General features: G+C 39.7%; 2 protein-coding genes across 2 annotated transcripts; one reads left to right on the top strand and one right to left on the bottom strand.

Moving 5' to 3' along the window:
- Positions 1-10246: 10246 nt before the first annotated feature.
- Positions 10247-21364, bottom strand: zdhhc8a (zDHHC palmitoyltransferase 8a; the record flags this gene model as incomplete). Its single annotated transcript, XM_079257132.1, has 10 exons — positions 10247-11560; positions 11677-11789; positions 12282-12387; positions 12512-12644; positions 12757-12848; positions 12979-13081; positions 13198-13370; positions 13732-13885; positions 13974-14099; positions 21258-21364. The coding sequence occupies 10 exons, from the start codon at positions 21362-21364 to the stop codon at positions 10247-10249; spliced, it is 2421 nt and encodes an 806-aa protein (XP_079113258.1).
- Positions 21365-23194: 1830 nt separating this feature from the next.
- ora5 (olfactory receptor class A related 5) lies at positions 23195-24265 on the top strand (the record flags this gene model as incomplete). The annotated part of the gene is made up of 1 exon (XM_079256327.1): positions 23195-24265. One exon carries the CDS (start codon positions 23195-23197, stop codon positions 24263-24265), a length of 1071 nt encoding a protein of 356 aa, XP_079112453.1.
- Positions 24266-24824: the final 559 nt, after the last annotated feature.

The following is a 24824-nucleotide window of genomic DNA, read 5'->3' as shown; positions in this document are numbered from 1 at the left end:
AATCAGAAGACAGTACCTGTTTCTTCTCTCATGAAGCAGCTCTGAAGTCTGTTGCTCATAATCTTTTTCAAACATAATCACACAGACATCCAAATCCGTTTGTGTTGCAACTGTTGATCTAGTTCTGAATTGCAATTATTTGCCATATGATTCCAACTGGTACCTGCAACAGGCTGGAACAGCGATGGAGACAGCACTGGTTTCTTCTGTTACTGGATTAGTTCAAGGTAAATGGGATGAAGCTGACAGTACAGTACCAAAAGGAATTACTATTGAGAGTTGAAATTGGATAAACTCCACATACATCTTACTGGATTATTAATTTTATGTAGAAGAGGCTTTTACAGATCTTCTTCCACTAACTGTCTCTTTCAGAAAAGTACAAATCATAGATATAGTCATGTGCACAAAAAAAAAATAAGAGAAACAAAACATGGCTACCAAAATTGGACATGTACAGATTTGAAAAATATGCTTGTTGTAATATCAACATATCAAATATAAAATCTTTTTTGTCCCTCTCAAACTGGGAAGTGAATCACAGTTAAAGAATTTATAAGTTGTATTTATAAGTAGCTCTACCTTTGCATTCTGAAAGTTATCATGTCCTTGTGGGTTGGTATATGTTGGACAAACCAAACAACAGCAAATCTGCAAATAAAACAGCAAGCTGCACAGGCAATGCGATTACTTAGCACTATGTTAAAGCAAACCACAATTCTCCCTCTTTAATATTGAAAGGGTTGAAACTTAAGCCAGATGAGATGATCTTTTTAAGCAACTGGCTCAATAAGAGACATATTAGATATTTATACTTAATACTATGTGTCATGGGTCTTCAGACTCTGTGTGTGTGTGTGTGTGTGTGTGTGTGTGTGTGTGTGTGTGTGTGTGTGTGTGTGTGTGTGTGTGTGTGTGTGTGTGTGTGTGTGTGTGTGTGTTTGTGTTTGTGTTTGGGCGTGGTTCTCTTTCAGACTCCAGTCACAGATGTCAATCATCAATCCATCACCAGCAGTATATCTGTCAGACTCCATCCAGCATTCAACGCCAGATCATTAACTACAAACTAGTGGTATCCGGTCTCTTGTATTTTGAGTTTATCTAAGCGCTTGTTTCGTGTTTATTGTTTTCTGTGTCTTCCTAGAGAGTCCAGTTTGATCCCTGTGCAATCTTCAACGTATGGAACAATCTCCCCAACCAGTCCTGTGTCATGCCCGGATTCACCTGTCTGCCTGCCTGCGATTCTATCAGCTCCCTGGACCACTTCCTTCTCTGTAATAAAGTGTGCTTCAGCTCTATATTCCCCATCTGCTCTTTGGGTCTGTAACCCTGTCCCTGTGACACTATGAAGCCATATGGACTTAACGATAATCTCAGTCTAACAGTAGATGTTTATTACAGTGTTGCAAGTGTTTTCTGTGACCCTGTTGGAGTTGAAGATTCTACGTAAACATATTTTTATCAGCAACTGAAAAGTACTTTTGTTCTACTTCATTTAGATTATGAGATGTGCTATGTGCTACCATTTTTTTAAATTTTGGGAAAGGATTTAAAAGTTGAAGCACAACATCTTCCCCCCTTTTTTGTTCTTATATGTAACAATAATCCTAACCCAGCATCTTATGCTCCCTTCACTGTCACAGAACAACAAATGCATGGGCTTCCAGATGGGATAACAAAGATCCTGGCATCACTGGTGGCACTACTCTGTGCCATTTTTGCAATGCATATATAACCAACCTCATATATTGACAGTAACAAATACGTTTGGAAAGAATCTATTCAAAGTGGGAGACTAACAGGTTTCAGGCTAATGATCTTTCTTGTTGTTGCACATTGTGACTGGTGAATGCATAAAAAAATTATTATGGGAATGCCATTATTCCCAGACTAGGGTTATTCTGCACGCACCAGAATCCATTATTTATTCGCTAGCCCATAAAAAGAAAAAAACAAAGTCTGCGTTCCTACTTTCTTGAAGCTACAAAAACTCCAAACATGTTTGATTTTAATGAAGGGATTCAGGTACTTTACATTTTCTACAAGAGAATACCTTCAGTGTTGCTTTCTGTGTCTTGTTTTGTATCTATTTTGTCAACCTGCTGCCTGAACTGATTACTTCCCCACAGAAATTCACATGAAATCATTTTTCAGCAAAGAGCAAGAATGACTTCTGTTCAATGATTAATTTAAAACAAAAATTGTTCTGCCACACACCCAGCTCAAAGTGTAAATAATTCTGTTTTGTCTCTGCAGCACAGATGATGTCGCTCCCTCTCATTTCAGTAACTAGATAGTAAATTGCTTTTACCGCATGGCAGAGATGAATGTAATTATTGCAACTCATAATCTATACACACACTGGGATGAACAGGCGGTGCACAGTAGAGCATAATATGCAGAATCTGCCAAAATACACCCACAGAGAAGAGGACACATAACATTACAGTGTGTATAGTGATGTATTAATTGCAACAAAATGCCCACACAGTGTTTGGGGCTCAGCGGGGCATTTCACATCCTTTTCCTGTGCTCTCTGCCATACAGAGACACAGTCAATGCAGATTTTTGTCCTAATTAAACGCCTGCACTACCCACCACTGATCTGTTTGGGCTGGCATGAGCACTGAAGCTTATTCATTTCAATGCAAAGACAAAACATCTATGAGGAGGTTGGAAAAAAAAAGGGGGGGGGGAAATGTGCCAGCAACATTAAATGTTGCTTATGTTACAGATGGCACTACCACACAGAAAAGCCATAATAAAACTGGAAATACCAGAAAAGGTCACTAAACTGGCTTCGGAGGAGAAAGGTCTCCTTTTACTTTCATACACACACATTTAAATAGGTTCTGCACGTTTGAGGTTAAGCTCAGACAAAGGTGAAATGTGTGCAAATGCTGCTGTTTCTGGAAAGGATCCTGTCAGACTGAGTTTGTCCTCAGACTATAAATGACAAAGCACCACCTGACGTCCTGACTTTCACATTGACTTAATGCTGCACCCCCCTTGGCAAGCGATACGAGCAGCAGTCAGGATCATCCATACAGAAAAGAACTTCTCCTAAGGCCGCAATACAATGCATCCCATCCCTGGAATCTGATAAATAATGTAAATATTATAAAATATGCCCCTCTCTGATGGAGCAACAAGCCAGGGCTGTGATCAATCGAGATCCTGCTTGTCAAGTGTCACTGCAGAGCGTGCTTAATCACGCCAAGAGACAGCCTAGAGAGGAAATAGAATGCATCAGCGGCACTGCAGCTGAAAATGACAATCAGCCAGTTCAGCGATGCCTCTGATGATCAGGCATATCAATGAGGTGAGAGGAGGAGGCTGAGGGAGGCACACCCACAGCCACACAGAGAGGCAGTGGCACAAATGTAGGTCAGTCTGCAGCATCTGAAGAGGAGTATGACTGTGTAGCCTCCAAGGCTCTTCCAGGAGGAATAAAACAACTTTTATTTTCCTTTTCTTTTTCTCCTTGGCAGGAGTAAATTATGGGCTCTTGATCTCCTCTTGCAGTCAGGGGGTGTCATCCTAGAGGACTGGAGAAAATGACCTTTTGTGACCCGAAAGAGGAGGACGGCTTCGGGTGTATTAGTTTTCTTTTCTTTTTCCCCCCAGATAAACACACAATTCACATTTACCTCCAGATTTCTCTTTCAGGACCTCCTGCAGACCCCAAACCAGATGGTCTGAACAAAACCTCTAACACAATTTACAGTCCCTTAGGTCAATAGATACGGAATGTCACATCGAACTAAGCAACTGGCTCTTGTCAAAATGACACCTTTACACCTCCAGATAAGACTCAACGGCGCCAGGAGAGAGACCCGGCAACTCTGCTTTGATCCTCCCCGAATATACATTCTGGGTGACAGATCCACCCCTCTTCCCACAGGAAGAAACTCCAGATGCACTTCTTTGTGTCTTAAATCTCCTTTCACTAACTGGTTTAATGTAGCCTACATGATTTTTGTTGATAGGTTTGACTGAAGTTTCCCTTTTTATTCATTCTCATATGTGATTTAAATCCTTGAACTGATCACACATCAGAATCAATCATGAACACTTTACTACATAATGTTGGATATATCTTTCCAAGTTTGGAACCCCTGTTAAGCAAATAATAGGAATGGATAAGAATGTAACACTCTTTCAGGATTCATCGGCTGAGGAAGACAAGTCATGCCAATGGATTAATCCACACTTGATAAGAAATATGTGAAATATACAACAATTGGGTTTCATGTGTAAAAGTATTACTATTGGTAAATGTTCCCTTTTCAAGCAAACAAAACATCTGCATGAGTCCCCAGAATGTTGATTGCCATGCTTAAAGCTAAGAAACAAAGTTAATAATTTGATTATCATGATCATGTTAATGAAATGGGAGAAAGGAACCAGGGCCCGCAGTGAAATAAGACCTGAATCACTCCTACCCTCTTGGTTAACAATCAAAGCTGACCTGATTGGGTAAGACTGACCAGCCTTCTGACGATTAGTGGTTTGCGATTGGTCAGGACCTAGGAGGAAGGGTCCAGTTAAATGGACCCGCGCTCTGGACTTAGCCTCTCTTGCTTCTTCGTCTTCTCTTCTTTTTGTTTGTCCTAGCTTGTTCTTCTCTCTCGGCCCTTGACTCTCGATCGCCGTGATTCTTGTACTTTGACTTAATTTCGTTGCCCTCTCGCAACTTTCCGCTGTACGCAGCTGTTTCTTTGTTCTCATAAGTTTACTCCATCTCTCTTCTTTTGTGCGCGTAAGATCTTAACGAGATAAGTTCGAACAGAAAAGTAATATTTGTGTTGAAGGCGAAACAAGCCTTGTTTAAGTTTACCCAGCGAATATTTTTATTTTTCCTTGTTGAGATCAGTAATTCACCAGAACCGCAGTTCCACTAATTTTTGCGTCTGTACAAGTACTGCCTACCCTCAGACAGTACGCGTGGAACACAACCTTTGGAATAATTTGAGTACGAGAAACACCGCCCTTGGCTCTGGGATTCTGCTGGACAGAGATCCCAACCCGTTCATCAGAGCAGCTCCAGACCTACTTCTCCCGACGCCAGAAGGTCCATTTCCCGGAGACTTGCAGTCCAGGACAGAACCACCCGGTCCGCCGGCTCCATCAACTGACCCAGCGGGAAAAAGTAGGATCTTCATAGCGCTTTGATATCACTTGTGGTGTTCAACAGTACATCAAATTTAACCAAAGTATAAATTTGAATTCTCATCCAAACACTAAGTATAATTTTAACAAAGATTTAAGTGAAATAACGATACCGATTTAATTGCTTCAATTCCAACCAGTTCCTTTCTGCCCCATTTCATTCAATTCATTTTTACCTCTCATTATTACTATCATAAATGAAAATCCCTGTAAACAAATTCACTTGACCATCTCACCAATAACCTCTCCATCATTGCTCATTTTCACTGCTGTATGTTTACCATCATTGTAATAAATATATATAATCAATTCATCCGTTCTTGTCATAATTTCTGAATGTACAATTTCTGGTTCATTCGTTCTGAGAATTTACTACTTTAAGTGAGACTGTGTTTATTGAATTAAGTATATTTCAGGTTTTCTCATCCTCCTGAATCTTAAGTTAAGTAAAAGTGATGAGTGGTGCTCCGAGGTAATTAAAATTTAATAAGTAGTAATTGATAGAGGCATAGTTTTACTACAACTGTCAGACAGATGAGGGAGAAATCATCTCATGTCAAGAGGTTACTGTTGGTTCCTTCACAGGTTGGTCCTAAAGGGCAACGTTCAATGACACAGGAGAAAACAAAAGAGAAAAACTGAAGAACCCGAGCGTCTGAAGAAAACACTAGAAAACCCAGCACAACAGAACCAAAACCAAATGACAACAAAAACAAAACTTCAACAGAAAGAATTACAATTCCAGATATTAATGGGATTTTTTTTTTTATCTCGTTTTGTTTTCTGAATTATGTTTTGTTGTGTTTTTTTTTAAATGGGGCTAGATTCTTTCATTTTGTTGTTTTGTATCTTAGTTTCACCAAACACAAGTGTTTGCTTCATTTTCATTTGTAGAAATAACCACAGCAACACATAATATCCAGGGGCAGAACCAAGAGCTCTCATAAGAAAGTTAACACCATGTGCACAGCCAATTCTCTACAATTAGCTTTTATATCTCAGAACTTGAGACATGAGGAGATCCATTCTGGACCGTATCTGGGGATCTTCAGAGTAGAAGAAACCAGTTACAGTTTAGCTCCACAAACATATATATTTCAGTGTCATGGTGGATATTTTTAATGAGTGATCAGTGAATGGAATCCAGTTTCATAAACATCTTGATTTATTTTTGGTAATTACATCAATTTTAACATTGTAGTTGCATCATGCAAATAGTTTGTTTTTGAGACAAATATGAGTTTAAGGGGGAATCAGTCTCCTCTCAGACATGTTTGTTAAGGAGACGTTTAAAAGACAGAATGATGTAAGATGGAGGGATTCTCAGACACCACAATTTGCAAAGAACTCTTTTGATCTACCCTTCTAACTCAACGTCCTGCAATCCCTCTTTTGCATGGCAGCAGTGTCATTACCGTCATTATCATTTTACCTCTGGCTGCAGAAGGAGGGAAGCGAGTGTGTGTGTGTGCAAGGAGGGGGTGTGGGGATGTGGTGGAAGCATGAAAGCAACAGACTGAGGAAGAGAAATATTGTAACATCATCTAAAGAAAAAAAAGAAGTAACCAGGAAGCTAATGATGACCCATGAGGAACTGAAGAGAATACACAGCTTAGATTTTAAAAAAAAAAAACAAATCTGTCCACCGGACACGTATTAGTCATGTTCTCCATAGAGCTGGCCTTTACAGAAGAGTAGCAAAATGAAAGTCATAGAAGTAAACATCCCATTTGCCATGTGGGGGACAAGGTGGGGAATATGTGTGGAAGAAAACACTGCACATCTCTCTAAACACACCATCCATGAAACATGGTGATACTGTCATGCTGTGGGGGATGATGAATGAAGCTGAATACAGGGTGATCATGAATAAAAGCCTGTTAGAGGCTGGAAAAAGACTTGAGATGAGGATGGAGGTTCACCTTTCAGGAGTACAACAACCCTCAAGTGCAGCCAGAAGCAGAATGCAGTGTTTTAGATAGCATGGTCATGTGTTAGAAAACCCAGTCAACAGTACCCGCATGTAAATCTGACTGGGAATCAGTGGAAAGACGTGACAATTGACTTTTAGATGCTTTCCGTTCCGTCTGACTTTAAGCTGATATGCAAAGATGAATGGGTAAATAATAGGACTGTGACAATATGCTTTTGTCCCTATTCAATTCGATTCTGATTTTTTTGGGTGCCAATTCGATTTAAATTGCGATTCCCACAATTCTTCGATATTGCTAATTTTTGTAGATTAAAAGCAAAAAAAATGTTAAAAACTTATTTTTTGCTCATCATTTTATTTCATTTCAAATGGGAAAAACAACACAGTAGCCAGACCATCATTCTGCTGCTATAATGCCCAAGGTGACAAGTTAAAAAAAGATCAATAAAAACAACAAAAATGACAAAAATTTTGTAATGGATTTTATTTATTTATTTTTAAAAAATCGATTTTTTTAACAAAAAATCGATTTTAAAATTGTGAAGCAAAAAAAAAATCCAGATTTTCGATTTTTCGATTCAATTTTCCCACCCCAAGTAAATAGTGTCTAGATGCACAAAGCTGGTAGAGACATGTCCCAGAAGACATGCAGCTGTAACTGTGGAAAAAATGTGGTCCTGCAAACTATTGATTCAGGAGGGATAAATACACATAGTCACTGAGCAGATTTTTTATTTGTAAAACATGTTGAAAACCATGTATCATTTTCTTTTATGCACTGCTTTGTGCCAGTTTACCACCAAAATCTTAATAAAATACATCTATGCAGTAGCGTGTGTCCCTGAGTCTATTTCATAACAACATAACAAAACATCTAAACAAATAGCAACATGGCAAAATCTTTTCATTTTCATCTTATTTTCATTTGGCAAACAGCAAAACTGCACATGCCAGGCCACATCTGCTACATTATTTCATAATATTGAGGTCATCCAACTAAAGTCAGCAGCATCAGTCACAGAGAGGATAAGAAGGGACAGAAAGTCTTCAGTAATTTTACTTCACTCCTCCTCACTTATTTGTGAGGCCCTTTGTTGGATTAAGAAACAGTCTGTGTGAAGGATAGAAAAGATTATTATGAGGATAATGTTTCAATCAAGTATTTTGTTGCAGATAAGAGAAATACTGTGTTTGCATTCGCAACTATACACACCATGACATGTTCTGCATGTTTTATGAACTGCAGTGTGAATTACAGCTCATTTGCTCAGGTTCAGCTTTATTTATAACCATGTTAGATGAGCAAAGCTTTGACACCTTGAGTGCGTTGTATAGATGGATTGATGACTGTGAGTTGCTGCTTATTCTTCTGAGGAAGCTGTAGTCTGGAAAGCAGAAATTGACCCTCAGAGAAAATGTGATTGAGGAGATTTATCTTCCTCTACATTTGCCTCATTTGATGCTGTGATGAGGAATGCTGTCCATTTTGCAAATGTTATGACGGAATAAATTTGCTTCTCACTGTTTCCATTTCTGGGAAAGTATAGAAATCAAACGTCAATGTGAACAACTGTGTCAATATTTTTGAATAAGAGATACCAAGACATAAAACCCCCAGTTATCCATACACTAACACACTATTAAATAAAGACACTGTTCATATCTTTTCTGCCACTATCTTACCTGTTATTACACCTTTCTTTATTAATTTCAGTTTCCATTTTTGTAGCGGCTCAGTGCAATCCATCATGCTACCTGCTTATTTTATCTGATATATTTGCGGTGCTCTTTTCCACAGAGTTAATGTCTCACTAAAAATATTTCGTTTTCCTCCAGGAACCTAATAATACCTTAAACACCCAGACACTGACTGCAGATCTATATTCTCTGAATTCCTCCTTTCTTCAGTAAAAACATCTTTATATAATATTTCCAAACATTATTGGCAAGAACAGCTGATGACAGTTTGATTTTTATTGCCTTTCACGGATTTTAACAGACTGGCTTTTTATTTACGTCTGTTTTCTGATTTTTGATAATGCTCCACATCTTTTGAAATGGCTGCATGGTACGAGATCTGACAGCCGCACTGTAAATTCCTGACAATGCTTTAAATCAGCTTAGCTTTTAAAACCTTACTGTCATATCTGTGCGCCTGCCGAGCTCAACAATGACTTACATGAGATTTTGACCTCAAAGTGTCAAGTCTTGTCATTTGCTGGCAAAAAGTTTGTGTTATCTGGAATATTTATGCCATAAAGACTGATCAAGCCTGTCCTAAATCCGAAGGCCAGCTGGAAGAGCTGATACTTGAACTTTTCAGATTTGTCATTGGATTTCTCTCATGCAACACAAATCCTTTTTGTTCATTTCCTTTTGGAAGTCATTTAATATAATTGTGAATGTTCTGTGATAAACCACCTCCATCAGTTAAACAAATAAACTATGGAGCCTATCAAAAGGTCCTCCTTTGGTTCTTCCCTGCATTTGTAGCCTCTAAGACGAGATGTTCTCTTCTGACATTTTACACCCAACAGCATCATCTGCTGGATCTTGCTTCCTTACTAACATTACAACACTATCTAAAAGTGATCACCAGAGGGTGCTATAACCAAATGCAGTGCAGAAAAAAACAAAGCAGCTGATTGGAATTAAAATGCAACTTACTTTTGTACTTTTACTACCGTTCAACTGAAAAAATGAAATCCAAAATCAAGTGGAAATTACAAAATAAGTTTAATCATATAAACAGCTACAAAAAGTTTGTTAAACAAGGGCTTTTTTTCAGTATGACACAAATTAGAGATGGTGTATTACAATGATGCACAATATCAAAACACAAACAGATAAGTTATTCTGTCATCTTTACAAACCTCCTTTGATTTGATTGAGTCTACAGCGCTCCCTCGGTTTTCAAGAGGAGGCACAGGTATCCTGAGATTCACAGCTTTTAAAATTAGTTTGAAATTTGGAAGAATATTTCTGTGTTTATCCTTCACTGTTTATTGGTTCCACCTCACATGCCCCCAAGAAGAAGGCCCCAAAAGGCCTCACTTATACAAAAAGGTTTTGAAGCTGTGAGGAGTTAGACTAACACTGCATAGAAGATTCATTCACACCATATGAAACATGGAATATGATTTATTTCAGGGCTCCCAGGGGGACAGACTCCTTTCCCTCAGAGGAGAAAGGGAGGGAGGATCGCTTTGTGGTGGCATAGGAAGAGTATGGAGGAGCAGCCGAGGTGGTGGAAGATAACCGGGGCAAGGTGGCTGTGGAAGAAGGAAGGCCTTGGGTCTGCCTCTCAGGAGGGCCGTAGGCTGGAGACGAAGACCTGCCCTTGCTTTGCAGGCTGCTGCTGCTGCTACTCTGCAGAGGAGAGCTGGACGTTTTTGGGCCACGAGTCAGAGAAGAAGTGGAGGAGCTGGATAGAGGTGAGGTCCTCATGCTGTAACCTAGAAGACCAGTGCTCATCAGAAACTCCCTGGAACCGTACGCTGGGGGAGTCGGCCCACGGGAACCTTGTGGTCGAATGTTGTCTGGTGGCAGGCTCCTCCTGCTGGGGATGTCGTAAATCCCCAAATCTGGGCCATAGAGAACATGGGATCTGGGCTGGATACGGAGCATCCTATCCCTTTCCTCCAGCTCCCGTCGCTCGTGGATTGACGCCATGATGGTTTTTGAAAAGTTGTCATAGCGAGCAGCGGCAGACTTCGGAAGCGTCATGTCCTGGGGAACAAAATCCCGGAGGCTGTCTCTAAGACTTTGAGAAGGCATGTCTCGAATCATCACACCTGGAGGCGGAACATCTCGGGTTGCTATGCTTTGGGTTTGGAGGTCTCTTGGGATCAGCCCTTGAAAAGCAGGAGAAGGATCCCGTTGAATTATGCCTTGGAAAGACGGTGAGGGATCTCTCGAAGTGAGACCCTGCAGAGATGGTGAGGAGTCTCGAGGCTGAGGAGACTGCCTAGTGACACCCATAAACACAGGACTGTAGGCGTGAGGAGAAGAACGCTGCACAGTTCCATCTGCAGCCAGGGCCATAAAGTGAGGGTGGTAGCTCACTGAAGGGGGTCCCCTGTGAGTCATGAACTGAGGATCTGCAGGGTTTATGAGGTTATCATAGGAGGGGCAGCCATTGCTGCTGCTGCTGCTGTGGTTGGTCAGCAGACCAGAAGAGGAGATGATCCCTGCAGGGGGATTGGCTCCCAACCCATCAGTGTGCATGACAGGCAGTTGGGATTTGCTGCCATGGCGACTGCTGTGTTTCAGGGTGAGAGAACGGGAATTGAGAGTCAGAGAGTTGATCTGTAGTGAGCTCGAGAGTGTGCTTAGCTGGAGGGGAGCTTGGACAGCCACATTAGCCTGATGGCTCCCTCTTGCAGGACTTTCTCTAGACTCTGAGCCGACATCAGGACCTTTGTTGTTCCCTTGCTGCTCTGACGTCTTCAGCAACTAAGCAAAACAACACAAAACAGACAGCAGTGTCTGTAAAGAACCCAGTAAAACCATGTATGTATTGGAAATCATTCTCATAAACCAACAAAGAGCTAAAATATAACAAAAACTACCTGTTCTGGAGGAATGGGTGATGATCCCCTGGATATTGCCTCCAGAACCGGCCGTAGCTGTGGCACTGTGGGAATAGATACGGGAATAATGGATTTGGTGTGGTGTCCCATATCTGAAAAAGAGGTCATCTTGTGATTAAATATGATCATCTGCAAATGTATAGGAAAATCTGCGTTCAAGCAATGGCACCTTCAAAAAGAGATTTGAAGCGATAAAGCTTGCAATATGCTGTCATTTTCTTATGGTCGAAGCTCTAATAAAGGTCAATACCAAGAATATTTTGGTAGGACTGAAAACTTTTATTTTCTTAGTCTGTCAAAAGCTCCCTGCAGAGATGAAAATCTTTCTAAAGTCAGTCTGATAAATATCTTATCTCTTAATAAAACTAAGTCATATCTGAAAGCTGAGAAACATTGTAATTTTAGGACACACTGAAACACAATATTTCTGGAATGCTTTTCTATTCTCTGTATTTTGTTGCAATAAAACAGCGTATCATGAAATGATTTCATCCTTATATAAATATATACGTTATCCATGAAAACATTGGTGCTGCGCTTTGTATAGTTCTCACAGGTATTATACAGCTGTAATGTCACCGTACCATCCATGACAGAAACTTGGCTTTTCAGCAGCCCACGTTCTGGTTTTGGAGGCAGTGGTGGTGGAGTTTTCATATCTGACAGTTCAACGGCTCCAGCTGAGGTTTGCTGGCAGGAGAATAAAAAGCACAGAAACATCAGAGACATCAGAGACATCATCTCATATCTCTTGACAGCCGGGGTTGCAATATTGGGACGATGTATGAGAAAATACTTAGCTGTGTGCACATACTTTTTTTTGGAGAGCTAGACTATGCAGCCCATTGTCCCCAACTTTCACTGGCATCTGCCTCTCAAGTTCTGGCCTCAGGAATGGAGGCTGGACATGGATGACTGCTGCTTTCTTGCAAGGTCTCCCTGTGTAACTGGATCCCAGAACAGACAGAGATGGCAAAGTGTCACTTCATGATAGATAAAGCAACAAAAAATGCTAAATATACAGGTGTAAAAAAAAAAAAAAAAAAAAGTCTTTCTTACTTTGGGGAAATGGGACTGCAAACCAGATATTCCATGTTGCTACAACAACCTCGTGTAAAAGGGTTCACTCCTCCTTGAAACTTCCCAGTTACCTGTGATATTGTCAACAAACATCGAGTATAGATAAATATACATCATGCCATTAAAGGATCCAGAGAAGTCTCTGTATGCATGGTACAATCAGGTGGGACAGAACATAATTCTGCAGTAAAAATCACTCACTTGTTCATTAGTAGTGCGACCTCTGGACACGAGATACAGGTGGAACCCAGAAAGACCCAGAACAGGGATAAGAAACAAGCCCGATATACTGATCACTACCAAACTGGAAACCCTGTTTAGGAAAAGTGCTTAATATCTGTATTGGTTGGATAAATGGTTATAAATAAATATTAGCCTAGACAGACAGAGACAGGTGTACTGAGCATGCTACAAGGATACGTAACGGTGAAATGCAGTTTCCATAAGTCATCCATGTGGTGCAGGACATATATGAGGCCAAACGTGAAGACAGCTATCATATGAACAGTGAGAGACAACAGGAACAGAAAGAAATAGCGGTAGTTTCGCCTCCCGATGCAGTTGTTTACCCACGGACAGTGATGGTCAAAATCCTGAGAAAAGAAGAGGGAAAAAAAAAAAACAACAAAAATATTTTGCTGTAAAAATCCAATTTGCATTTGTATCAAGTGAAAACCCCACTGCGCTTTGTAGATATACAGTAGTTTGATGTCTGAACCCTTTTTCCAATTGTGTTTCTGCAGAGACAACAAAGGATCTGAGATAAGGATTAACCTGATTTTTGAGATTTCTTTCCCGGTCACCCTCTAGCTATCGGTCACCCTGCAGAAATCTTCTTTACTGTCTCTCCCCACATGCACATCTACACTCACTCATCATCTGTGGATCTTAATTCACTAGTTTTTTTCTAACTAAAACCATGAGGTTTCCCGTTGAATCCATCCATGCACCTACCTCCACACAGTGATCACAGACACTGCAGTGGGAACAGCGTGGAGGTCTGTAGAAATGGCACGATGCACACCACTTCATCCGGACCTGGACACCTTTTACATCTACGTTCTTGTACAGCGGAGCGCGGAACTCATCATCCTTGTCTTCATCCTCACTGGCTACAAAACAGGGAAGAAAACTACTGAAGTAATGCTCACAAGTAAACGAAAGAGAATTTTTCCTGCTGGAAATGCTTTGATTACTAACCCACAGGGAGAACACCAGCATCCATAAAGGTTGCCATTGTGAAGTTGGCAAGCACAAATAGGAAAAGGATGGCACAACATGGTGGCACAGCAGGGCAGATGGTAACTGCCAGCCACGGGCATCTGAATAAACACACATAGGGAAAAATCATTATAAAAAGTTGTAGACCCACGCAAAGCAAGCAAACCATTACAAATCAAGGCTGCACTAAAGACATTAGCAGATGATCTACATCCTATTTATTCTTATGGGAACAATGGATCATAAAAATAATGTGTACAAAAACAGATTAGCGCGTATTAGTATGTGTTCATGAATAACGAGGGATTAAATGATGAATGGGTTCTCCAGGATCAATCTTCCTACACCACTCCAAAGTTATTGAGAGTTTTAAGAAAACTTTCGGCATCAATCAGTATGTCAGTTTTCGTTTCATCTTAAGTCATTTTGTCTGTGAGAAATTATAAAATAAAGTGAAAGATGTGTTAGTTTCTGCATAATTATGTCATATTATCTGCTTGACAAAGCCTAACTTCCAATTATGTAAATTACAACACGGCTGCAAATCAGCGCATTTTGGATCTTTCATGCTATAAAATTTAGGTTACTGAGCTAAGTCTCACCATGAAGAGATTAATAAATGTGTTTGTCCACATGTTCCAAATATTGTAATACTGGTTATAAATCATAATATGGCAGCATATCCCTGGTCTGTTGTTTTTTTTTATATGGCAGCATTGATTGAGATGGTAAGATCATAATTATTATTCAAATAAAATATCTTTTGAAATGTCTAGCCACTGATTTTGAAGCATGAAAGGATAAAAAAAAAATGGCAGCAACCACTGAAAACATTGCACATGATGGGTGTCTAATTTGTGATTCCTTGCACAAATGATCTGTGACCAAATGCAAACAGGTGAGACTTATAAGTAGAACAGGTATGAAGACAAAACACAGTAGTAAATGTGCAATTTTCAAGTCCATGTTTTGCCCTTTGTACCAACATATTCCATGGTATTCCATGACTGGGTCTAGTTGATAGAAATGTTCATATTTTTCTAGGGGATTATCTGTGTCAGCATCAGAGTAATTGGTCACCTAATCCCGTCTAAACTTATCTGGGTGTGTAATTACAAGATGAACAGGTCAGGTTGCTTCCATGCTAAGTGGCATGATAGCAGGTAGCATATTCATCTTAGCATTGCTTTGAGTCTTTCAAGCAGATGAAAAATTACTAAAGCTGAAAACTAAGTTGAATTTTCTTATTGTATAAAGAGACCTTTGTGTTGTGAAATGCAAATCTGCCATTATAAACGTCGGGACAGTTAACAAGTCAAACTATAAACAAGAGACTGATGGTATGTTGCTTTATTACATCACTTCTTATTTAGAGTCTGCAGCATCTATTGTTATATTTGTTTTTTAATCACCAAATGTTTTCAGTCGGTGGTGGGTCTGTACAGCTGTTTTATTATTGAACCATGCTATTGCCACAACCTTTCTATTGGTTTTCAGCCTTGCAAGACGTCTCATCGCATATCCCTGTATAATAATCCCAAGATCTTGATTTTTCTGGAGTTTCTAATTCTTTTAGACAAATTGTTTTTAAGTTTATATTGACATCTGTTCCTAAATTGATAAATATTTTGTTTGGTGTTGAAACTCTCCATCTCCTCCTTAATCATTCATCCTTTTTCAAATGCTTAATAACAACTGAACATGTTGCTGATTTTTTTTTTTTTTTTTTTTTTTTTGTCTGCGTACATAAGTTCTTAATTATAAGATTTTCCTTTTTTTTAGATGATGTTCTTACCTGTATGTCTGTTTAGGTTGTTTCTTTGTGAAGATACTTTACACAAAAACTACTGGATGGATGGATTTTGTGACTTTTTTTCTGGGAAAATAGTTTTTGGTCTAACTTTAAAATGTTGGGAGTGATCTGGATCCGTTTCTGGGTCCATACATTTTCTTAATGATCCTTTATCATTGCAGGATAATGCCATTTTCAGTATATATGCATGTAACTCCACAATGGTCCGTGTGCTTGACCAAATAATACAGGAGAAGTTCCCAACAGGTTTTACAAGATATCACAGATAGGTCTGGAGCTCAGCAAAATTCCGGATACTACGATCAATAACGGGATGAAATAAGGGATCTTTGGAATTTTTAACACTGCAGGAGAACAAATTTAGACATAAACATGCAACAAACACCACAATATAGCCAAGACTGTGGATTCATTATCATTGTATCTAGGAATCTAACAGTGTATCGATATAAAATGAATGTAGGTCTATAACATTGGGTGAAGAACATAGTATGGGTGGTATTGAGCTCCTTGGTGGAGGTCTGCACTGTCAGAGTGCTTTTCTGTTTTTTTTTGTTTGTTTGTTGGTTTTTTTGGCCCATTATTTGTACTTGTTATTCAGTGTACAATTTGGATTATGTTGAAATGTTGAAAAGTTCAAGTTACAAGCTAAATATGTTGTCTCTGTACCATTTAAAAAAACAACTAGAGCACAAATTACTTTTAGTCAATACAATTGACGAATTCTGGTGTACAAGCTTCACAGCACTCTAAATTATATATATTAAAAGTTTCCAAACAAATATGAATGTGTAGTTTACCAAAATCACCCCCAGTTTTTCTTAATTTAAAATCCAGCCTGGTGCAAGTAGTTATTCTCAAATAGATATGGCTGTGAACACGTGCAGTTGTCTGTTCGTGTGTTCACCCTGTAATTGACTAATTGACTGCGGGTCTGTTCAGGGTCTAACACTGCCCCCCTTCTCACCCACCCTCCCCACTTACCTCCATGAGCCTGCAGTGAATAAAGCGGGCATGAAAATTGGATGGTTGGATGCATGAATGGAGCAAACATTGATCTGGACATGCTATCAGGATTGAAAAAATTGAAAAGATCTTGCTTAAAAGCAAGGTGTCTGTCACATATTGCTTCCATTAACTCAGTATGTGTGTGTGTGTGTGTGTGTGTGTGTGTGTGTGTGTGTGTGTGTGTGTGTGTGTGTGTGTGTGTGTGTGTGTGTGTGCTGAATTACAGTGAATGGGTGAATCACTTTGGTGTGAGATTAGAAGGAGGGGCAGTATAATCAGGTTACAGTCGTGGACAGAGAAAGAAAGAATCAGTGGATTATATCAGCAGGGTTTATTTAACCTATATACAGTACTGAACCTTTGCCAATGTTATGCGTTACAGCAATGTATCAATAACGGCTGAAATAAATCCTAGGAAATTATGTAGCTCCTTAAACTGACCAGGAAGTTGCATCTTATGACATTTCTCACCTTTTTTCTGGCACAATGTCATGAGCATGAACTGTCCACATGTGAGCGATCAAACACAAACACTGACTGAAAGTAAAAACACTAGCAAAATCCTTTGCTCCGTTTTTGCACTTCATCCCACTTCAGCTCAAATCCCAAAACCCTGGGGCTGGTTTTAGATGGCGGGGGGAGGGGTCCCCGTCCCTCTGTAGAGGAACGCTTGCTGATGCCATGCCAGCTGCAAACCCAGTAATCCCTAGATTATGAACTTTGGATTACGGACCATTTCTGCCAGTCCTGTGTATTGTGGATTCTCCACATTAGACGCGAAACAGAGAGCGCACAGCCGAGGCTTACTATTTTACATGGTGCTCTTCCATACATTGTCAGCTGACTCCCGATTGTCTCTCACTGCAAAAGGCTTTTAAAGCATCGTCTGTTGTTGTCTTTCTTTGCAGATTCAAAGAAACTGAGTTTATAATCGTTCTGTCTTCAGTCCTTATTCCCATAAGGCTGCTACTCTGGTTTTGTGTCCAAGCTCTTGTCACAACCTGAGTTCATGTTTGACAAGAGCTTAAGCTGTAGTAACTGTCCAGTTACATTAAGCTTTGCAACTGAAACTCCTGCGCCCACTGAACCAAAAGCTGGGTAAACCAACATTATCTTCATTATCGATCAAGGTAAAGTGTCAAATTATTCAACTGAGGACCATTTAATTTCTCTTTATAACTCTATAAATAGATGTGAACCAGATTACTGTGTGGCTGGCTCCACTTGGTCTCCATCATTGGTCTGAGACCATCTGGACCGCAGGGAGAGACAGTTCATTACGCTGCAAGACAAGCCCCACCTAATGAAACAGTCTGGGCAGAGCTCTAATAAATCACACTGAACAGTAAGCTGCTCTGCAATCTGCACACTGCCCTCATCCCCACAGTGGGTCAGTAGCACAGCAGACGCCACGCCACACAGCCAGTCAAGCTGAAAGGAAGAAACTCCTTTCGACTCCTATAAAATACTTTCCCACTTACATAAGTGGGACCACTACTGTGAGATCTGTTAGATTTCTACTCCCACTGGCACAGAAAACAACCTGTAATGGCATTTCCATGTGCGACGTGTTCAACTTTCTCCTCACAATAGTGTCCCATTTCCTGTTTACAGTGTGCGCCAGCTATGATGAAGACTTTTTATGAGAAGATCATTAAAATGGCTTTGAAATAATTTTATTAATACTTGAATGATTCTACTGACAGATCATCTTCTTTATTAATAAACTATAGCAGACTGTAAATGCTAAAAAAAAATAATAATAATAATTTTTGAGTCATAAAAGCCAACCCCGCTCATTTCAATCTACTCAGGGTTTTACTGGCTTTCATGTTCTGTTATGACCATTAGCTAATGGAGGTTAATATTAGCTAATGTTGCCCAGCTTTATGCATCTCATCCAATTTAACAGGCAAATGCAATATTGTTAACCTGATGAACTTTATATTAGCATTTTGCATAATGTAATTGCCTTTTTTTTTTTTGTAACTCCCATAAGCAGCCCTCTGGTACAACTCTGCCTGCGATGCTTAAAATTCCTTTCTTGACATAGTTTTGCACTCTCGATGAACACACTCTTCTTCATTCAAGCGGTGAAGATCACAGTCAACGAGGGGAATTTTTCCTGGACTTTCATAAGGCAGAGTTAAACAATGAGCTACATATTCACGGCCATTCTGAATAAAAGTGCACGGTCTGAGGAACAAAAGCAGGAAACCACCAACTGATTCATTTTATCAGGCAAAAGGGAGGAAAAGGTTGTTCTGTGACTCCCAAACCTGCGGCAGAAACAGGCTTTAAAGCTTGCCTTCTAAAAGCTCATACAGAACTGCTGACACTGATAATTACATGAACATTAGAAGAAAGAGATGATGATGCTATATATAAAACATCACTGTAGGGTTTTTTTTTTAGTTAAGAAGCAATTAAAATATGCTGTGTGAATTTCGTTAATATTCATACAGCAGCATGCAGAAGAGTACCATAAGGACACGGCTTGACCGGCTTGTATGGAGTAATGACACTCTATGTGTCACTGTAACTGGCAGCAACACTGACAAAGACCTGAATAATGTTGAGGTAGAGGACAAACAGCATCCCTTTCACTCAGTGTTACCAAGGTGGGACAGCAGAGGGCATGTCACATGTTCATTATGTCAGAAATGGATGCAGCTGTAGCTTGAGCTTCTAGCATAAATAAAATATTAAACAAGGTATTGTTTGCATTTAAGAAAAAAAAATTCTACAATATCACTCCTATGATAAAGCCAATTTAAATAGCTTCTTCTTCTTCTAGCCACATTGTAAAAACAAATAACATGGCTAGTAGTGTACAAAATGCAAATATTACACTATTGGTCAGTCAGTGTGAAGTATATCCAGACACATTTTCTCTAATAATCAATATTCTGCAACAAGGAAAGATTGAAGATGTTCTCTGCAGGGCTGTATTAATAAAGAAATGTTATATCATAAAGTCGTTTTAGCTCAAAATGTGAACCTCGTCCCAAGAGAAGCACCATCATTTCTTGTTCATTCAATCATTTGCAGCGTCCTGGTTTTGCTGGTTTAGCACTGCAGTCCCAATTAAGTAGTTGCTTTTCAATGTCTCATGCCAGCAGGTTGATTTTTTTTTCTGTTAAAATGGAGTTTGTCTTGCATTTTCTGGCAGATGAGTCTATTTCCAGTTCCCCAAAGTCTCGTGAACATTTCAGGCTTGCAGCTTTAAGGCACACATCAAGTTGTCAGTGCCACATTTTAGCGTTCTCACAAAAAATTCTCACACTGATTCAGACGAGAACACCCTAATTTAGCTTATTTCTGAAGGCAAATCACTCTATTTTGGGGATTTTAACTAAAAAAAGCATGTGACATCTTGCATAGCATAGAATTAGGCCTATAGCATCTAAACATCTGATGGTAAAGTCAAAGATTCCAGAGTGCATTTTTCCAGATGGGGTGATCACATGGTATCAGCCAGAGGATCCTAATCCGCATCCCCTCAATCTGGTGTCAGATTCCAGTGGAAACACTGCACGGCTGGAGAATACAGGAGAAACTAGGACAGATACAGCTGCAGAGGTGAAAGATCAGTGGAACTGATGAGGTGCGAGCCGTCAGCCAGTCATTCAACATTGTTCTTCGTGTACATGAAAGGTTTAAAATGCTGCATGTAGATATGTCAGACAAACCTAAAGTCATCTTTTAAATTGGATTCTCTTGGCATTAGTGGATTTTTTTGTTTTGTTTTGTTTTGTTCTTGCATGCCAACATTGCCTTTTTAACCATGTCTCCTCGCAAGTAGGTCAAACAAGAAGGCTTAAATTTAATTCTCCAGCTTTTTCACAAAGATGACACAAATATGATGTAGACTTTTAAAGGCTTCGCTGGGGTGCATTTCATTCCCTCCTGCTACGTTTATCACACATTGTATTTGCTTTTGCGGCACACTGGTGCATGTTGATGGAGAGCAGCTTATCCCCTCAACTGTGCTTACTGTGACTCCTCAGGGTGCACTGGGCTGCCACCCAGACAAGCCCAAACAATCAGCCAAGCAGGTCAGATGGTAGCCACTGCTGATGGTTCTGACAGCTGAGTGAAGTCAGAGCAAAAAGGCAAAAGAATGAACTTTGCAAAATCATTTTGATAGCTGATTTGAACAACTTCTTCAGATTAAATGTAGAGATTAGCTTGAAAAAATACATGGACTGCAAAAAAAAACAAACAAAAAAAAAACAACACTTGAACAATGTGGCAGCTTGTGTGTTTAAGAATGTGCAGAGATGTCAGAGTTTGTTTTTCACATTTTGTGGTGTCAAAATTCAGCAGTGTGTGAATGAGAAAGTATGTGAAGGTAAGTGTGTAGAGGGACAGATGGATCACCTTTGGAGCAAAGTAACAGTGCGCGTCATCACTTTTCTTTCATCACTTGACTTACGTGAAGACGAAGAACAGGGAGGTAGAGCCGACCAGGAGGCAGGCGGCCGTGCACACCGGGATGAAGGCGCTGGGCTTCAGCGAGGAGTCGGCGCCGCTGGCGGGCATTCTGTCCTCTCCGCTTTCATCAGTGTCTCATACCAACGAGAGCGACATCAAATGTCGGCGAAGATGTCGGACAAACCCCCTGCATGAATTGCAGATGGCAGAGAAACTAAATCATTGTGGGAAAAAGAAGAAAGAAAAAAAAAGAAGAGGCGAGGAAAAGCTCCGCAGCTCTTTCCCGCATCCCGTCCTGTCTGCGCCGGCAGGCAGCAGTGCACAGATGCCGCTTCTCGTCTGTCCCAAAGGTGGTGCTTTTACTCATGAATGACGTGAGACACTACTACACTACTCTGACTGAGACCACCTCCTGTGACCCGACGATCTGTTAGCCTACTTTTCTTATGCAGTCTACTTTACAGCCTTCACTGCAACTGGTTTTTGCTACAATGGTATTAAATGATCATTTGCCATCAGGTTAATATAATGAAGTTTTTTGTTGCAACGTGGACAAAACTCTTTTATGATGAATTTGGAAATTGTGGACTGTTTGATCTGCATTATTTCCTGTTGAATGAGAACAGGACATAATGCTGGGACATGTTCAGTAACATGTCCCAGGATTTATTTTTCCTGGGACATGTTACTGAACATTTATGTAAATCCGTTCATATTAAATAAGGCTGCATATTTTGCACATTTAAACAAAAAACAGGTCTGTAAACAAATTTACAATAAAAAAAAAAAACCCTGATTTGACTGATGAAGTTTTATATGTTTTCATTAATTAAATCATCCAAATATGATTAAAGTGTAATAAAACCATAAAAAACATTTTATTTAAGTTCCTAACTTGAATTTTGGGATGTTTGCTTAGAGTTTGTATCAATGACCTTTTAAATCCAAAATATCAGTATCACTTTTAATTCGTAAACTTGGGAACCTATGCTCTTTTCTGAGATTCACTAGTTTAAAATATGTTAACATCATTAATGAGAAACATACATGTTCTTATTGAAACATTTGCAACCATCTTAAAAGCTTCTTATTACTTCAGTTGCGAACCTTCCACAGTCTAAATTTAAAATGTTGGCATGCATAAAGCTTTACACTATACTTTAAGGCTCATTGATGGTAAGCTTTTGCTGTGTGCTTTAGTTTTTCCATTTTTTAAGCAAATTGTGAGGTCCTGAACTACTCGATTATTGAGGCCCATAGTATCAGAGAGTGATGGCCATCCTGGACTTGTCTATGAGATATATAAATATCTAACCAAATAACCAAAATGAGACCAAAACAGTCAAAAGTGGGTCACAAAATTATCAAAAAGAAATATAAATATATTTAAACACACACACACACACACACACACATTAAGCTTAAAGTGATTAAATAAACTATTAGGTTATCTTAAAAAAAAAAAAAAAAAAAAAACCACACACACACAAACTAATAACCAAAATTAGACTAAATCAAAATGTGAACAATTTAAATTAAGCAACAATAAAATTTTTAAAAATGGGACAAAAACATATAAAATCAAAAATATCTAAAAGATGAAAGGCTGGTGATGTCAAACACTTAAAGAATCCATCACTACACTCCCTGTTTTGCATCTTTCAGCGCTGGTGCCTTTATTTATACGAGTGAGTGGCCTTTTATGCCTTCACCCCAACACTTGTTTCATAAATCTGTACATGCTGAGGGAGGGAATGCTGCTAGTCATCTGAAAATACACCTCCCTCTCTGTAGAACCCCATGGTCCATGCAGAAAACAACATAACATTTTGAACCTCTGAAGTGACTGGGTTGGGCCTCTTGCACATCCCTTAGACATTACAAACCCCAGTGAGGCTTCTATCTGCGAGGATCAAATTGTCTCCAGACAAGGAAACAATGGATGCAGAGGACTTGATTGAATCAGTCATCAGAGCGCTCATGTTTGTAGCAGGGATCCTGGGAAACAACTGGCTGGCTATAGTGTCTCTGCCCAGGCAGAAATCCACCACCCGTACTAATGAGATCCTTTTCATCAACTTGGCCATCTCCAATCTCATCACCAACTGTCTGGTGGACCTGCCCGACACCATCGCAGACTTTGCTGGACGGTGGTTCTTTGGAGAAACCTTCTGTGGGGTGTTTAGATTTTGTGCTGACCTCTCTGAAACCAGCAGCATCTTCACGACCCTCTTCATCAGCGCTTTTTGGTACCAGAAGCTGGTCGGATCCCTGAAACGTGGAGGTGCACAGGTGCAGATGGACAGCCTGCCCCTTGTGGGCTGTCTGCTGGCTGGGAGCTGGACGATCGCTGTGGTCTTCAGTATCCCACACTTTTTCTTTGTGGCAGTGGAGGGAAAAAATGAAAGTCACGAAGACTGTGTTGACCTCTTCCCTAATCCAGTTACTCAGAAAATCTACGAGATCATTTATTTAACCATGGCCAACGCTTTCCCCATTGTAGGGATCTTGTATGCAAGTATCCGGATTGTTTTTAGCTTGCTGCAACATCAGAAGCGCATAGGCAGCCATTTCTCTCATCCAGCCAAGGAGAAGGTTAAAGAAGAAAACAGCAGCATCGTTTCTGCTTCAGCCCTCTCCAACGATCTCAAAAATACACCCCCAGGTGAACCTGCTTCTTCCAATCTAAATGCATCTTCCCTTACCACAGAAACAGACACAGACTGCAAAACTAAAGCTGAATCAAATCTTTCAAGGCCTTGCCAAAATGCCTCCAAGGTCAAAACTACCACAGGGACTCAGGTGAGAGCAGCAAAGAGTGTGTTGGCTGTAGCCGTCGTGGTCCTGGTCTGCTGGGTGACTCATTTGCTCCTGCGCATAACCAACAACATCTACACTTCACCCATAGTGTTGGAGGTGGCCAGCTACATTGCAGCCTCCTACACCTGTATCATACCTTACATTTTCCTGCATGGAGTGAAAAAGCTGTCTTGTGCATGCAAAAGTTAGAAATTTAAGCATGTTACAAGAGGTTTTCTCTAATTCTCACTGTACTGACCCAAGCTTTGTATTTTAACTTAAAAATGTGTAATCTATCTGTATATTTTCCACAGCTCTTCGATCCTATTTAGTGCATGTTAATCATTGTAATTCCTCTGCTGTTATACATTTAAACCCAGTGTGTTTTTCTCATTCCCTTTAAAAAATTCAAAGATAAAATTTTAAGTGTTTTGAGCAAATATTTCTAAGATATTGCATAAAACTGCGAGAAGTCAGACTCCTTCAAGATTTTGAAACAATATATTTTTACCTAAAAATTGAATAAAACAGGTTAATAACAGGACTACAGTGCATGAAGAAAAAGCAAATAATGAACTGAAAGAAGGAAAACACAATGTGAACATAATGTTACTTACACATTTGCTTTATATATTCTAAAGATGCAACAGATGTGCTGCAGAGTGATAGATACCAAACTGTAAATGTAAGACTTTTTAAATGCTTTAATAAAACATCAGGTTGAGTAAAAGGATGTCATCAAACATTTTTCTAAAAAGACGAAAATGTA

Source organism: Telmatherina bonti (genome assembly GCF_933228915.1).
Source record: "Telmatherina bonti genome assembly, chromosome: 17".
In the NCBI taxonomy this organism is placed as follows: domain Eukaryota; kingdom Metazoa; phylum Chordata; class Actinopteri; order Atheriniformes; family Telmatherinidae; genus Telmatherina; species Telmatherina bonti.
Note: the sequence above shows the minus strand (reverse complement) of the source record. Positions and strands in the feature narration are given on the sequence as shown.